At 32.8% G+C, this 14158-nt stretch overlaps 1 protein-coding gene across 4 annotated transcripts in view; it reads left to right on the top strand.

The window, feature by feature from the left end:
• hoe1 (hoepel1) overlaps nt 1–11522 on the top strand; it is a 188308-nt gene extending 176786 nt beyond the window's left edge. For all 4 annotated transcript variants that reach the window (XM_065499782.1, XM_065499783.1, XM_065499784.1 and 1 more), the window contains 7 exons: nt 3618–4270; nt 4334–4588; nt 4649–4978; nt 5053–5400; nt 5473–5620; nt 10344–10437; nt 10511–11522. In XM_065499782.1, the coding sequence (XP_065355854.1) occupies nt 3618–4270; nt 4334–4588; nt 4649–4978; nt 5053–5400; nt 5473–5620; nt 10344–10437; nt 10511–10595 (1913 nt within the window). In that variant the 3' untranslated portion in view covers nt 10596–11522. The remainder of the gene's footprint in view (nt 1–3617; nt 4271–4333; nt 4589–4648; nt 4979–5052; nt 5401–5472; nt 5621–10343; nt 10438–10510) is intronic.
• Nucleotides 11523–14158: the final 2636 nt, after the last annotated feature.

Genomic DNA, 14158 nt, shown 5'->3' with positions numbered 1-14158 from the left:
TAATTACTGAACGGAGTTTAGCTAAAAATGGTCTGGATCGGAACAGTGGGTGTGGCACTTTCCATACAAAGTACATAGTCAATTTTAAATATCTGGATAATTAAGACTGCGAGATTTTCAAACTTTGTCTGAAAATTTATTTTTTATAATTTAATCTAATTTGTTTCAAAAAATTGTTTATAAAATCTTTCACATTTTTTATTTTACTACGATAAAGTTTAATTATTTCAGTCTATAATTTTGAATTTATATTTTTAATAAATTTTATCAGCTTTTATTAAATCTTTATTTGAAGTAATAAATTCAACAAATTTAGCACATCTTAGCTCTGAAATTGGAATGGACCAACAACTCAGCTTTAACTAAAGGTACAAGCATCCTAGAACGAGTATCGTGCCATTTATGTTTCATGAATGTATACTGTAAACATTATTTTCTTCTTTATTTATATAATTCTTCTGTACGTCTGTTAGTTACTGAACTCCTCCTTAAAGGCTGGGCCGATTTCGATGAAATTTGTTGTGTGTGTTTGAGTAAGTCCCTGGATGGTTTATATTCACAATTGACCTATATAGTAACAATGGGCATGGCACCTCCGATACAAAGTAAAAATTTATTAATGCATATCTGGAGTACTATTATAGTTGGAGTCTTCAAACTTTGTGGGAGCTATGGCAGAACAACGTTTGCCGGGACAGCTAGTTTAATATATAATTGAATGAGTTTTTTCGGAACTCATAGAAGTTAATGCACTAAAGGTTTATAAAAAAAAATATTTTGTATGAAAATTTTATTTTATAAAGCTTTTATAAATTTAAAATATGAATATGGAGTAAGAATATGTTGTTAAATAGTGATTTTTTGAGAAAATACTATATTTCAGAAATTAAAGCATTCTTGTCTATTGGTATTTCCAATTTTTGATTTCTTTATATTTTTTGTGGTAATTAATGAAAAAGTTATGTTTTTTTTTTTTAAACGGGACAAATGGCGTCCCGTTCAGAGTATCGCCGGCACACGGGACATTCGACTCTAAAACTGGTCAGTCCCGTCGAAAACGGGACGGTTGGCAAGTCTATTAATAAGTAGAAGGTTTCCAGAATGCTCTATGCTCTACCAATATTCGCATACAAGGGTGGGTCAATAAGTCCGCGAATTTTTGAATTTCCCGGTTCTTAACTGAAAGGGCTTCTGTGAACAGGTCAAAATTTGATCAAGCTGCATCATTAGTTTGCGTTTGACAGCCATTGATAGCAGACTACCTCGTAACTAGAGGAGAAATTGGAAAAAGTGAATATTAATTAATTTCGTCTGCTCATTAAGCATTATTTTTTGCTGAAAAAAACTATACCTCAAATAAAGTCTAAGCCTGATAAATACTATGGGAACTCTGCACCATCAATTTCAATGGTAAAATTACGTTGTGGCCGTACAAGCATGGAAGATGCGGAACGTTCTGGACGCCCAGTTGAAATAGGCTACGAAATGCTTGTTTCCAATCCTGAAGAAATGTCTCGCCGGAAAGAGATTTGTGTCGAACGATGAAATCATCTCACAAAAAAACCTATTTTGATGACCTCGACAAATCTTATTTTTTGGAAGGCATAACAAAATTGAAGAAACGTTGGAGAAGGTAAGGTAAGGCCGAGAAGTGAAGAAAATAAGAGCAGCTCACGTGTGTTCAAGCTATAGGTCAATTTTTCTTAGGGGGAATAAGGGGAAGATTGAGAAAGTTAAGAGGACGATATCCGAAGAATGAGAGAGAGAGGGTGGGAGATTTTTAAAATTGCGTACCGATGACTTGGCGGTTATTTGGTCACTCTAAAGAGATCCCCATGTCTGGTCTTTGCAACCAATCTCTTTGCCTCATATTCGAAATCTCTGAAAGACTATTTAGGGAACGATGTCCCAGAAACCTTAAGCGTAGATCCCCTAATACCGGAAAGTGACAAAGAAGATGAAAAATTGTCTCATCCTCCTCCTCGTTTTGACAACTTCTGCAGAAGTCGTTGTAGGGCAAGCCAAGTCTCCTCGCGTGGTTGCCAAAAGTGCAGTGTCCGGTTATGACCGCCACTACACCACTCAATTGTGAGCGTGTCAAGCCAAGAAGATATGTTATTCGTCCACGAATCAGTCGGGGCCATATCATTCTGTTAATAGTGCATGTGGGTTCACAACCCCATCTTTTCTGAGCGAGCTCATAGTAGAAGTTACTAATTTGTAGCTTGCATTTGGATAACGGTATCCCATATAGGAAATCTATGGCGCCTTTTTTCGCCAAATCATCAGCAACGCAGTTGCCAGTAGTATAAACGTTGGACGAAGTGCATAGAACTCAAAGGAGACTATCTGACAAATTGAAATGATTTTTTATCGAAAAACTTGTGTTTTATTCAAAAAGGCACGGAATTTTTTACCTATCCTCATATAAACCCAATATATAGGGTTTAGTAGTTGTTTGGACTTGTTCTTCCAAGACAAAGACTCTAATGATCCTATTAAGCAACCATTTGAGACATATCATCCTAGTAATTAAGACCAAGATATCAACTAGTGGTTTTTCCATATGAGTTCGCTATCTAAGAATAATACTGTAATGAAATCACCCAGAGAAAGATAATCCTATGAAATACTACTAGATCATTTTCATGACTATGATGGCTGAATTCCAAAATGTATGTATGCAATGCAACCTTAAAAAGTCGACCGTGTAAACTTTGAAAATGTTTCATATCGCAAAATGTATGAAAAAGTTAAAACAGGCAGTAGATAAGTTTTTTTGAAATTTTAACTACGCGTTTGCATGCTTTGTCTTGATAAAGGTATGACTGCATTGCATACATACATTTTGGAATTCACCCGATCTGTATGCTGATTAGGCTACAAATTATTTGGATAAATATTTTAGGTAATAGTTCAATATCGTATTCAGTGTTTATTTCATGGTTAGAATATCTGATAACCTAGATCCTTTAGGAATTTCCAGGAGTGTCATGAAGGATATCCAGCTATTTCCAGCCAATTTTCATTGTTTATACTTGATTGTACCTATTCAACCATATAGTCCTATGCTTGCCATTACACCAATGTTCAGAAAATTACTTTTAGAAATACTCTAGTGATCATGCCATATAATTTTTTCTGCATCCCAAAAATTCACTAAAATAAGCTCAGGCTTCTTATAAAGCAAATTATCCTGTTTAGTTTAAACATCAAAATAAAAATGAGATCCTCAAAATGAATTTTAAACATTAACAACTGAAAATTATTGTCTGTTTTAAAGTAGTTAAGATTATTTTTGCAAAATCGGCAAATAGCGTGATTAATCCGGTTTCGTACTGTTCGGCTAAATTTCGTTGGATGCCGAATAATCCACTGGTGATGTGAAGAGTTTATATAGTATTTGAATCATCTACAGTTGATTTATTTTAGTATTGAACTCAAATGTATATTTACAATGTTCCACATCTATCATGTCATAAATAACAGAAGTTTTTTGAAATGCAACCTTTGAATTTTGTTTGAACATTTACTCAAAGTGCATTAAGTCGAAAGGATTTGATCGCTTGTTTAATTAAATTATTGTTAAGACTAATCGATCTTTCTTCTCCTTCCAGTATTCCCCGTCAACACCGCCGAACTTATGCGAATAGGCCTCAGTCTGACGGGTCCCTTCAAACTGCAGGAAGCTGACGCTGTAACAGATACAAAACAACGATCACCACCTCTACTCGAGGTGTACGTGGAACGTGCCTATTTCAATGAAACCGGTGACAGAGCCTACGATGAAATTGTTTCGAAAATTTGGAAATTAGATTTAGTGTATCCCGAATACATGGACTCGACGCGAGAAACTAAGAAGGTTCATCAATTTGATATTAAGAGCTTGCATGAAGACTATCGAAATTTCACCAATCAAACCGAATTGACGCTACACTTTGTCTCGAGCATAGAAGCTGAATTACCGGTCCAACTGAGCATAGATGAATCGCCGATTTATAAGAAGGAGGGTGTTATCTATGCCGCCGTAGTGCTGTGCGGTTTATATATCATGATCATTTGGGAAATTGTAAATCGTACATTTGCCGCCATTATCGCTTCCACATTATCGGTGGGTATTTTGGCCGCCTTGAATTCAAGACCTTCCATGGTCACCATTATGGGTTGGATTGATGTGGAGACCTTGTTGTTGCTGTTTGGTATGATGATTTTGGTGGCTATTTTATCGGAAACGGGTGTTTTTGATTATTTGGCAGTGTATGCCTATAAAGTAAGTGTTTGCTATAAAAATCTTAAAATAATTATCCTCTAAAATAGTTGTTTTATATTCCAGATCACTAATGGTCATGTTTGGCCCTTGATTAACTGTTTATGTCTATTTACCGCGGTTTTATCATCATTCTTGGATAATGTTACCACTGTTTTACTAATGACTCCCGTAACCATACGTCTTTGTGAGGTCATGTCTCTCAATCCGGTTCCTATATTAATGTGTATGGTTATCTACTCGAACATTGGTGGTGCTCTTACACCCGTGGGTGATCCACCAAATGTCATCATTGCCTCAAATAGTTTTATATCCAAAAATGTAAGTGTGTTTAAAGTAATAGAGTTATTATGTAAATTTAATTTTATTTTTTATTTTCAGGGTGTTAATTTTGCCATATTTACTTTACACATGTTGCCAGGTGTCATTTTGGTAATGTTCCAAACTTATATACAATTGAGATTTAAGTTCCGCAACATTAGCGATTTGCAATTCAAAGAATCTCCCGAGATCGAAGAGCTAAAACATGAAATTCATGTTTGGAAACGGGCTGCCGCAAGTTTATCCTCCTACTCCAAGGATGAAGAGCTGGTAAGACAGACTCTGAATAAGAAAGTAAATCGTTTGAAGCGGTCTTTGAAAAAGAAAATATCCACCGCCATAGAACCCACCATTAATTATAAACAAACTTTGGATCATTTGCAAGCGAAGGTAAGAATTGTTTCACTTGATTTTTCTTTGGAAAAGTAGGACTTTGTTTGAATTTAATTTATTTTTCTTTACAGTATCCCATACGCAATAAGCCGTTGCTTATTAAATGTTCTTGTGCCTTGGTTTTTGTGATAAGTTTATTCTTTTTGCACTCTGTTCCCGAATTACAACGTCTCTCTTTGGGCTGGACTGCTCTCTTGGGTGCCATATTTTTAATTATTTTAGCTGACATTGAAGATATGGAAGCCATATTGGCTCGTGTGGAATGGTCGACTCTTCTCTTCTTTGCTGCCTTGTTTATTTTAATGGAGGCTCTGTCGGAGCTGGGCCTAATCGAATGGATTGGTAATATGACGGAGAATATTATATTGGGCGTAAGCGAAGAGTCTCGTTTAATGGTGGCTGTGTTAATTATTTTATGGGTAAGTAAACATTTATACTTATATACTAAACTAACTGCTATTAAAATGCATAAATACTTTTTAATTTTCCAGGTTTCAGCCATAGCTTCAGCTTTCGTTGACAATATACCTTTGACCACAATGATGGTGAAAATTACTATTTCTTTAGCTCAAAATAGTGCATTGAATCTACCATTACAGCCTTTGGTATGGGCATTAGCATTCGGAGCTTGTTTGGGAGGTAAGTTCTCTAGATTTTCATTATTTGGTAACAGTATTTCCTAAGACTTTGTCAAATCTACACTGAGGAGAGAACAAACTCTAGTTTAAATTTTTATAGCGTTAGTAAGAAGATGTGCTAGAAGCAAAAATTTATTTTGTTTGTGGTATTTTGTAGTTAATTTCCAGTAGCGATTTATGTTCAATTTTGACTGCATGAATATTACTCCATATTATGAAAAGCATTTTAAGTTTAATAGTGTGGATAACAGTTTATCCAATATGTATCAATAGAATCAAGGTTAGATTAGATTTAATATCCTCGCCGATCCCATGACAATCCTACCAAAGTCAGAGTAAATGGGACGTAGAAGCCTTTATTTCTATACTGATGTATATAAGACATAGAGCATGAATGCCGAACTTGCATTATTAGTTATTACCAGATATGACACTTCATCTACTGCCAATCCAGCTCCGAAAACTTTGGTTTCAGCCGGCATGGTGCAATACTTATTAAGTATAGTATCGGGGAATCCTACCGACATCGTCGAACGAAACCACACCCTAACGTAATCGCAACTACAACCCCATCCACTGGCGTAGATAGGTGGGTGCTGGGGTTGGGCAAAACCACCCCAGACTCGCATCTGCCCACCCCAGATAAAAATTTGGAAAGTCGCAGAAAGATTTTTTTGGATTTGTAGATTGTTCCGTTAAGAGATTCCAGTGCCCTAGAACATTAATCATGGGGTTTTTGGAACACAAAAAGTTAAAAAAATATTCCAATGCCAATCATACAACGGAGCACATGTAACGTTTGGTTTTAAAAACGGTTTACAAGCTAACATAAAGGAGTCAAATCCGCAAGCCATTTTGGTTCATTGTTTATCTGACAGGCTAAACTTAGTTATTGTGGATTCGTGTTCACACATATGTATCATCAGCGCAAACATTCTTAGCATAGTAATGATTTAAAAAGCCTAAGCCAAGCTCTTCAAATTAAACAGTATAATAATATAATATAATAAACAGCCTTTGCACAACTAGATGGAGTTGTAGATATAAAAATTGTAAGTCAGTAATTAAAAATTATGCTGTAATTAAAAGTCATCATGAAGATTTCAACGTTAGGTAAAAGCTATAATCTGGATTTGCCGGATTCTATTCCTTCAGTTGATTATTGAAAGTTAAATATATATAATCCAGTAATAGATAGCATAATTTTTAATATCGAATACCGATTCCAAAACATTCCATTACCTAAAGCTGTTAACAATTTCTTTAAATTAGATTTGGATGGCGCCGATGATTTCATTATTAATTACATGTTTTACATGATAATTGATATGATAAAATCCAAAATTGACAAGAATAGCTATGTTCAATAACTAAAAGTTGTTACTAGTTAGTAACAATTGTTACTGGAAAAGCGTTCATTAACTCAAAAACTTGCAAGTAGAGAAAAAATCAAGAGCGTATAAATTTTAGAGAGTGTTCTCTCGTTGCAAACTATTACAAGTTCGTTTTTTGAACTCGTAATAGTTAGCAGCTTATATTTTATATGTTTTGTGTTATTGTTTATTTTTTTAAAATTTTATTTTTGAGGTGAAAAAATGCCAAAACAAAAGAATTTTCAATAAAGTTAAAGAAAATGTGAGTATTTATACATTTTAAAAGGAATAAAATAAGAAAATTGTGTATAAAACAATTGTTACTGGAAAAGCGTTCATTTACTTTTTACTATTTTTGAGAATTTAAGAGAGTAATTTTGTAAATTTTGATTTTATTCTCTCGTTGCAAGTATTTACTGGGAAAGTAAATGAACAGACCTAATATCTCTCCAAGCATTTACATACTTTTACAAGTGGCAATAAGCCTTACTATCAGTTCTGCTAGTTGCGAAAGAAGTTTCTCAGCTATGCGTAGAATAAAACAATGGTTACATAGTGTAATGCTTCAGGAACGATTTTCAAATTTAGCAGTTTTTTTTCAATTCTTTATTTATAATAATATTTGTACGAAGGCGTATATATACATGTATACAATATTACATTTTTAAATATAGAGAGTTTAGATATAAATAAATCTTTTCAATTCAAAAATAGTATTTTGTCTAACTAATATAATAAGGAACAAATAACAGTTTAGATCAAGAGGAAAACTAAAAAAAATCACATTTAAATATAAAAAAAAAAATTATAAAAATATTTTATAAAATAATTTAGCAGTTTTAAATATGGAAAATGAAGTAGTTATGTTAGCAAAGTCAATTTTTGTGATATTTTAGTCATAGAGATTAGACATATAGCGAAAACTCTCCTGTCAAAGACCTAACTCAGTTGTCAGAAACCTAAGTGGTGAGAATGTATTAGTAGAAAAAACTATGTGAACACAAAAACAACACTCGTATGTGTGATTATTTTTAGTAATTTTTTTGTTTGATTTTTTTCTAGTTTTCGCTCTATGTTTCTCCATGATTTTAGTTTTATTTTTACTATTTGGGAAGTGCACTTGCCCACCCCAGAGTAATAGCTTAACTAGGAAGTCACAAGGTTTGTCATTAGTATAAATGAAAACAATGGATTAATCATTTGGAAAACGGTAACTTGAACGCAGGAGTCTATATCCAATTGAAGAAGGATGATAGGGTTGTACGCTAGGGTGTCCCATATTTTTCGATATCGTTTATTTTTTGACGCATACCATCTGAAAACTTTCGTATTGACCTAAAATTCCACCAAAAAAATGTTTAGCTTGTTCTAAGAAGGACAACCCGTGCCGACTTAGCGATTTAGTTGAGGTGTATTTACAAGGGGAAAAAATACATTTTTTTTCAGTTGTAGAGGTCAATATAAATGCTGTCTTCTAATGTTATTTGCCCAGATAGAATTTCCAGACAGAAGTTGATTTTATGCCGAAGATTCTAAACCTTTCCTTCAAGATGTTTGACAAATGGGTAGAGTAATCTCACTATTCAAACCTAGGAAAAACTCGAGCCTAATTTCTTTGTTTTCTCCTGTTACTGACATATTGGCTGACACAATATCTTTCAGTGGATCATCACCAGCTGGATTTCGACACATGCACCAGCTCAATATAAACTGTCATATATGCTCAAATTTAGGTAGAACCAAAAACTTGTGAATAAACGGTTTTTGTAGCGGTCAACTTATCGACAAGAACATAAGTCGTTCCTCGAGTTTAGATACACTAGCTCGAAACACCAAGCGGAAGATGGAACTAAGACTTGAACTGATCTTTGAAGTCAATGTCGACAGAATTCCGACTTTAAAACATTCAAAGATTTTGTGTAACCACCGATATATTCACAGCCAACACCACCTCACTTCGCCTTGAAAATCTATGGACACAGCCATTTGAAGTGATGCAACATCTTCGGCAAAATTTCTTGGAATGACCCATAGAACAAGAATCACGATGCGCCTTTGTCACAAAAAAATTTGATCCAAGTTTTCGGTTAGGTCTCACAACTATGCAGACCCCTAACCGAAAACAAGCTTGAATTGCTTTTACAACAACACTTTCAACATACTCAGAGACACCAGGCATTCATCCGATCAATCGATTTAGATATCGTGTATACAGCCGATAGAGATTTAATCGGAGATTTAAAGTCACAGAAATTAGGTTGGATCAAATTTCAAAGATTTTTCCAAAATATTTAAGAATCGAGGAAAAAGAAAATTTTATTTCCTCTAGCCGAATGTGTATGTTTAGTTTTGAGTGCAGCTAGAGGGAGCTTTCGTAATTTTTTTTTTTAAATTTTATCGCCTTTATTGGTGGAAATTGTTGTGAAAATTGAAGAATATTTGATTTTCTCATAATGAAATCCGGGGGCTCGATCTATGGTTTCATCGGTCCTCTACAATTTGACCTACCCTAATCTGTATATATCTCGAATATATCATCCCGAATGAATGCTTCCCCTGTTGAATGGGAATCAGACCACGATCGATGCAGAAAATCATCTGTGCAATAGTCTAAATTCACATGATCAGTATTTAGTTGTTTCCAACTGCAATGCAGAATTGAAAGGCAGACAGATGAAGTTTTTAGGCGAGGGGTTGAAGAGCTAGAGTGTGTAGTACACCACTATCTGTACTAGACATTTTTGATTCTCTTTTCCACTTTTTGCAGTTTTCATGTTGTTGCTTCATATCATTTTTCTAACATCAATGTTTAAATGCATTTGACAATGTTCACACTGCGAAAAAGAACAAAAAATTTCGCGATTGTAAAAGGTTTAGGCAAGTTCAAAAGAGAATGAGAAAAATGTCTGCCTTTCAATTTCTGCATTGTAAAAGGGTACTTAGCGCCTTAGCCATGAAGTCATTTCTGAAAATTCAATCAAACAAATAAAAATTCCATTTGAGACTGAGTCAATCGTTTGATCTCAAATTCCTTAGACCCCTTTCACACTAGGCAATTTAGTTTCTTGTGATTGTAGATGTCAGAGGTAATGTCGGGTTAAGGAGAAGAAAATTTTACATGTTGTTTTGTTGTTGGGCAAGAGACTTGCGCAACTAAATTGTCTAGAGTGAAAGGGGTCTTACCTCGAAGTTGATAACGAATCTAGAAAGTAGAAAAGGTCGGCTATTATTAAAAATATCAGAAATTTATTAGTAGATAAAATACTCGATGTTTATCTTACTTAGTTTTAAATTTGACCAGTTTTTAATTATCACCAAAATCTAAAATAATTTTCTTTCTCTTTCTTTTAGGCAATGGTACTCTCATTGGTGCTTCGGCTAATGTCGTGTGTGCTGGTGTTGCTGAGCAACATGGTTATAAATTTACATTCTTACAATTCTTCAAGTGAGTACCCTTAATATTATCATATCCATATTACTCAAATACTAATATATACCTTAAAAATTGTTTTTTACAGAGTTGGTTTCCCGGTAATGCTTGGCAGCATCGTAGTGGCTACGGGTTATCTGTTAGTAAGTCATGTGTTGTTCGCATGGCATTGATAAAAACTCTAAGAAGAATTGCTAGACAATTCTTCAACGCAACTAGTAGTTTCAAATTTACCTCGTAAAATGTGTTTTCTTTTGTTTGTTTTGTTTAAATTATATTTAAAACATAATTGCCTTTTGTTTTGTTTTCTGTTTTATTTTTTATTTTAATTAAAAATTTAATTATATTAAAGTGAGAAATTAATTGAAATGAAAGAGTTACTAACAACGAGTTTCTTTTTTGTGTATTTCTTCTGCTTTATGTTGTTTTGCACATTATTTTTCATCATTATTAATTAAATAAATAATTAAATGAATAAATGTAATTATATTTAATAATTATGTATGTACTATATCATAAAATTAAATTAGGGCCCAAAATTAAAAATTTCACATCATGAGTGATTTAAATAAAATTGATTATTGTACAACAAATAAATTAAAATTCTAAAAATTACAAAATTAAAGTCAAGGTATCACACACAAACAATTTGAAGAAAAATCATTGTAATTTATGTGAATTTAGTTTTTAAGAAAAATATTATAAAAAAAAACGAAAAATTAAGAATTTCATAAGTAGGGAATTAATTAAATAAATTAAAATTATTTAAAAACAAATTCTATTCTATATAAAACAATATATTTTTAGGTACTAAAAAAAACTAGTGTCAGTTTAAAATTATTTAATAATAAACAAAAACAATTATAAAATTATTAACTGAGATAAAAAAAAACAGAAAATAAATTGTACTATTTTTACACTTGTTGTTATTATTTTTTTATTAGAAATTAAGTCGCAACTATTGCCATAAGTTCCCTTAAAATAAAATCTACATTTTAAATAAAATAAAATTGTTAAATAGTTTAATTAAAAACTGCATTATATCAAATTTCAATTGTTATTGGAAATACAAATAAAGTTATATTCTCAAATCCAACAAATGTGAAATTAAATATTAACGGACTAGCGCCAACTTTAAAAAGGAAAAAGATAAATTCATCGATTTGAATTGAATAATTCAATATGCTATAGCCTGCAATAATGGAAACCATTAGTACAAATTTAATTTCAAAGATTGTCGAACATTTTGGCTTTTTTAATAACTCAGATTTACAGGGAATATACGTTGTTGATGAGAAATGTTTTGTATTGAAATGAAGAAAATCGGTAAAGTAGAACTAGAGAACCAAAATGTCAGACAACTTCTAAAATAGTTAATATTTTTCGAAAATATTTTGCTATTTTCTTTTGATAAAAATACAAGTTCTGTTGAAAATGGTAAGAATCGGTCCATCATTTCTTCCAGCCGCCATAAAATTTCTATGCGGAATATAGCTCTATGCACAGTGGGACAGAAACGAAATTTTTTTGAAATAAATCTGGCATTTCTCAACGGCTGATCCGATCGGTATAAAATTTGACATGGACGTAGACAAGGGGTATTCAAGTTGATGTTATTAAAATGGACCCTACAAATCCTCCAGGTAGTATACCCTACCTCAAAGTATACCCTACTTTGACATGTAAAATTTTTAAAGACGTTCTATGTTTTTGTTTCCCATCCGATTTCTAAGATTTTTACATTTTTCGAAAGTGCTAGGCTAGGTCTGCTTGTCTGTACTAGTTACCTCTTAAAATTTCCAAGTTATAGGCATTTGAAATTTTAAATTTTTTTATTAGTTTGACAACAATATTACCAATTATATATAAAAGATTTCAGAGCAATCTCGATTATGGATCTAAAAATAAACGATTTTCAATTTAAAAATTAAAAAATAGTAGATTTTTGCTGTTTTTTGGACGAAAAGGTGATTTAACTTTAAAAAAAAACTTTTTTTAAAAACATATAACAATTTTATTTTTTTCTGTAAGGTATCTTTGCGGAGAAATTTTAATATAAAAAACATGTCCTATTTTTTTAATGTATCGCCCCTAAGCCCTTCGGAATTTGACTTAAATTTGGGCCACATGTTCTAAAATCCCAAAGCCTGGTGTGTTCCCTATTTATCTCTAAAGTATTTGCTCAACTCCGAAGGAAATGTGGACCCTATGGGCAAAATTATAAAAAAAATAATATTTTTGAGATTTTCGATCCAATTTCCCTTTGACTTTTATTTCCAAAAAATTTCGATTCTGCCGCACTGTGCAATGGTACTTATGTATAGTTGAACAATAGTTAATTTGACTTCTACTTCGGTTTAAAATATATTAGTTATCATAGATCTGAAGCGCTCACCAAACAGTAATTTTTTATAGACTCATTATTATTGGTAACAAAATAATTTTCTACAATAATTGGGCTACTCTTCCAAACCCTCAGAAGATCGCTGAATGGCCTTCAATCCGGTCTTTTACGGATGCAGTTCCATGTTGAAGTCTGCAGTATTCCGAATTCTTGAGCACGTCGAGAAATCGACTACCACGACTTCCAGTACAATTTCATTAACAGCAACTATGTTATCGCCCAATCTGGCTTTCCTATGACGTACGGTTATGAATACTTATTTATCGAACCATTAATTTCCAATTTGGAGGAGTCGACTTTGATCCCTCAATTCCTTTCCATGGTGATTTGGTATCAGTGGCTGAAGAATAAACAACAGACACCACCAAATATTATCAATTTTGACCCGCCCTTATTGAAAGAAAGATAGAAATTTGTGTCAATTGGTTGTAGCGTTCTAGTTCTGCGATAAGTGAAAATAGGGCACTGTTCTAAATATTTTAAAATATTGTTACGAATTTGAATTTAAAGGTCTGTAGCGACTACCAGCTTCATTCATTATGTTTATATATGTGTCTATCCTTAGAAGATTCTACTTGTCAACAATGTTGATAGCATGAAGTTATTAGCATTGTTTGTAAGTATGATAACACTAAATGTTTTTTTGAGCTGCTAACATTAACATCGAAAGCTCCAGAATTCGAATATACTAATTTTGTCCGTTAAGAACAATCGAGGCTACGAATGAGGATGGCACTATATATAAATAGTGGCTTGTTCATTATAAGTGTAATTTAAATGGGCGTATGTGTATTAAAAACACATTTGGTCAATTCACAAGGTCTCTTATCATCTCATATTGTCATAATGTCCTAATATTTCACAATGTTGTTTATGGCTTTTCAAGCAAAAAATTTCCTAAAATAATACTACTCTGTATGCTATGTTTATTGTGTTATAGTAACCAACCAGCAGAGACCTGCGCCGAATGCCTAAGAGTCGGTTAAGCCGAGCTGCCGAGTCATGATATATTAGAACATTATGACAATATGACTGATAAGAGACCTTGTGACTTGACCAAAACTATTTAAACTCTGTTTTGACTCAGTAACGATTTTGAAATAATTCTTTCTTGCGAATACTAATAAATTTGTTGTTAATTAAAAAATATATATTTCAAAATCGGAAGAGATTTGGACCCGCTATTAGCAAAACTCCAGTCTAAGGTAGGTAAAAAAAACCTTAAATTTTGAATGTCAAATGTGAATATCTCGTAAACTATAAGAAATATATTTGAACGATTTGCACAAAAGACGCAATGTCCTCGTGTAATATTTTTAAACGTTGGATTGA

The sequence above is a fragment of the Calliphora vicina genome, chromosome 2 (genome assembly GCF_958450345.1).
Source record: "Calliphora vicina chromosome 2, idCalVici1.1, whole genome shotgun sequence".
NCBI lineage: Eukaryota > Metazoa > Arthropoda > Insecta > Diptera > Calliphoridae > Calliphora > Calliphora vicina.
Note: the sequence above shows the minus strand (reverse complement) of the source record. Positions and strands in the feature narration are given on the sequence as shown.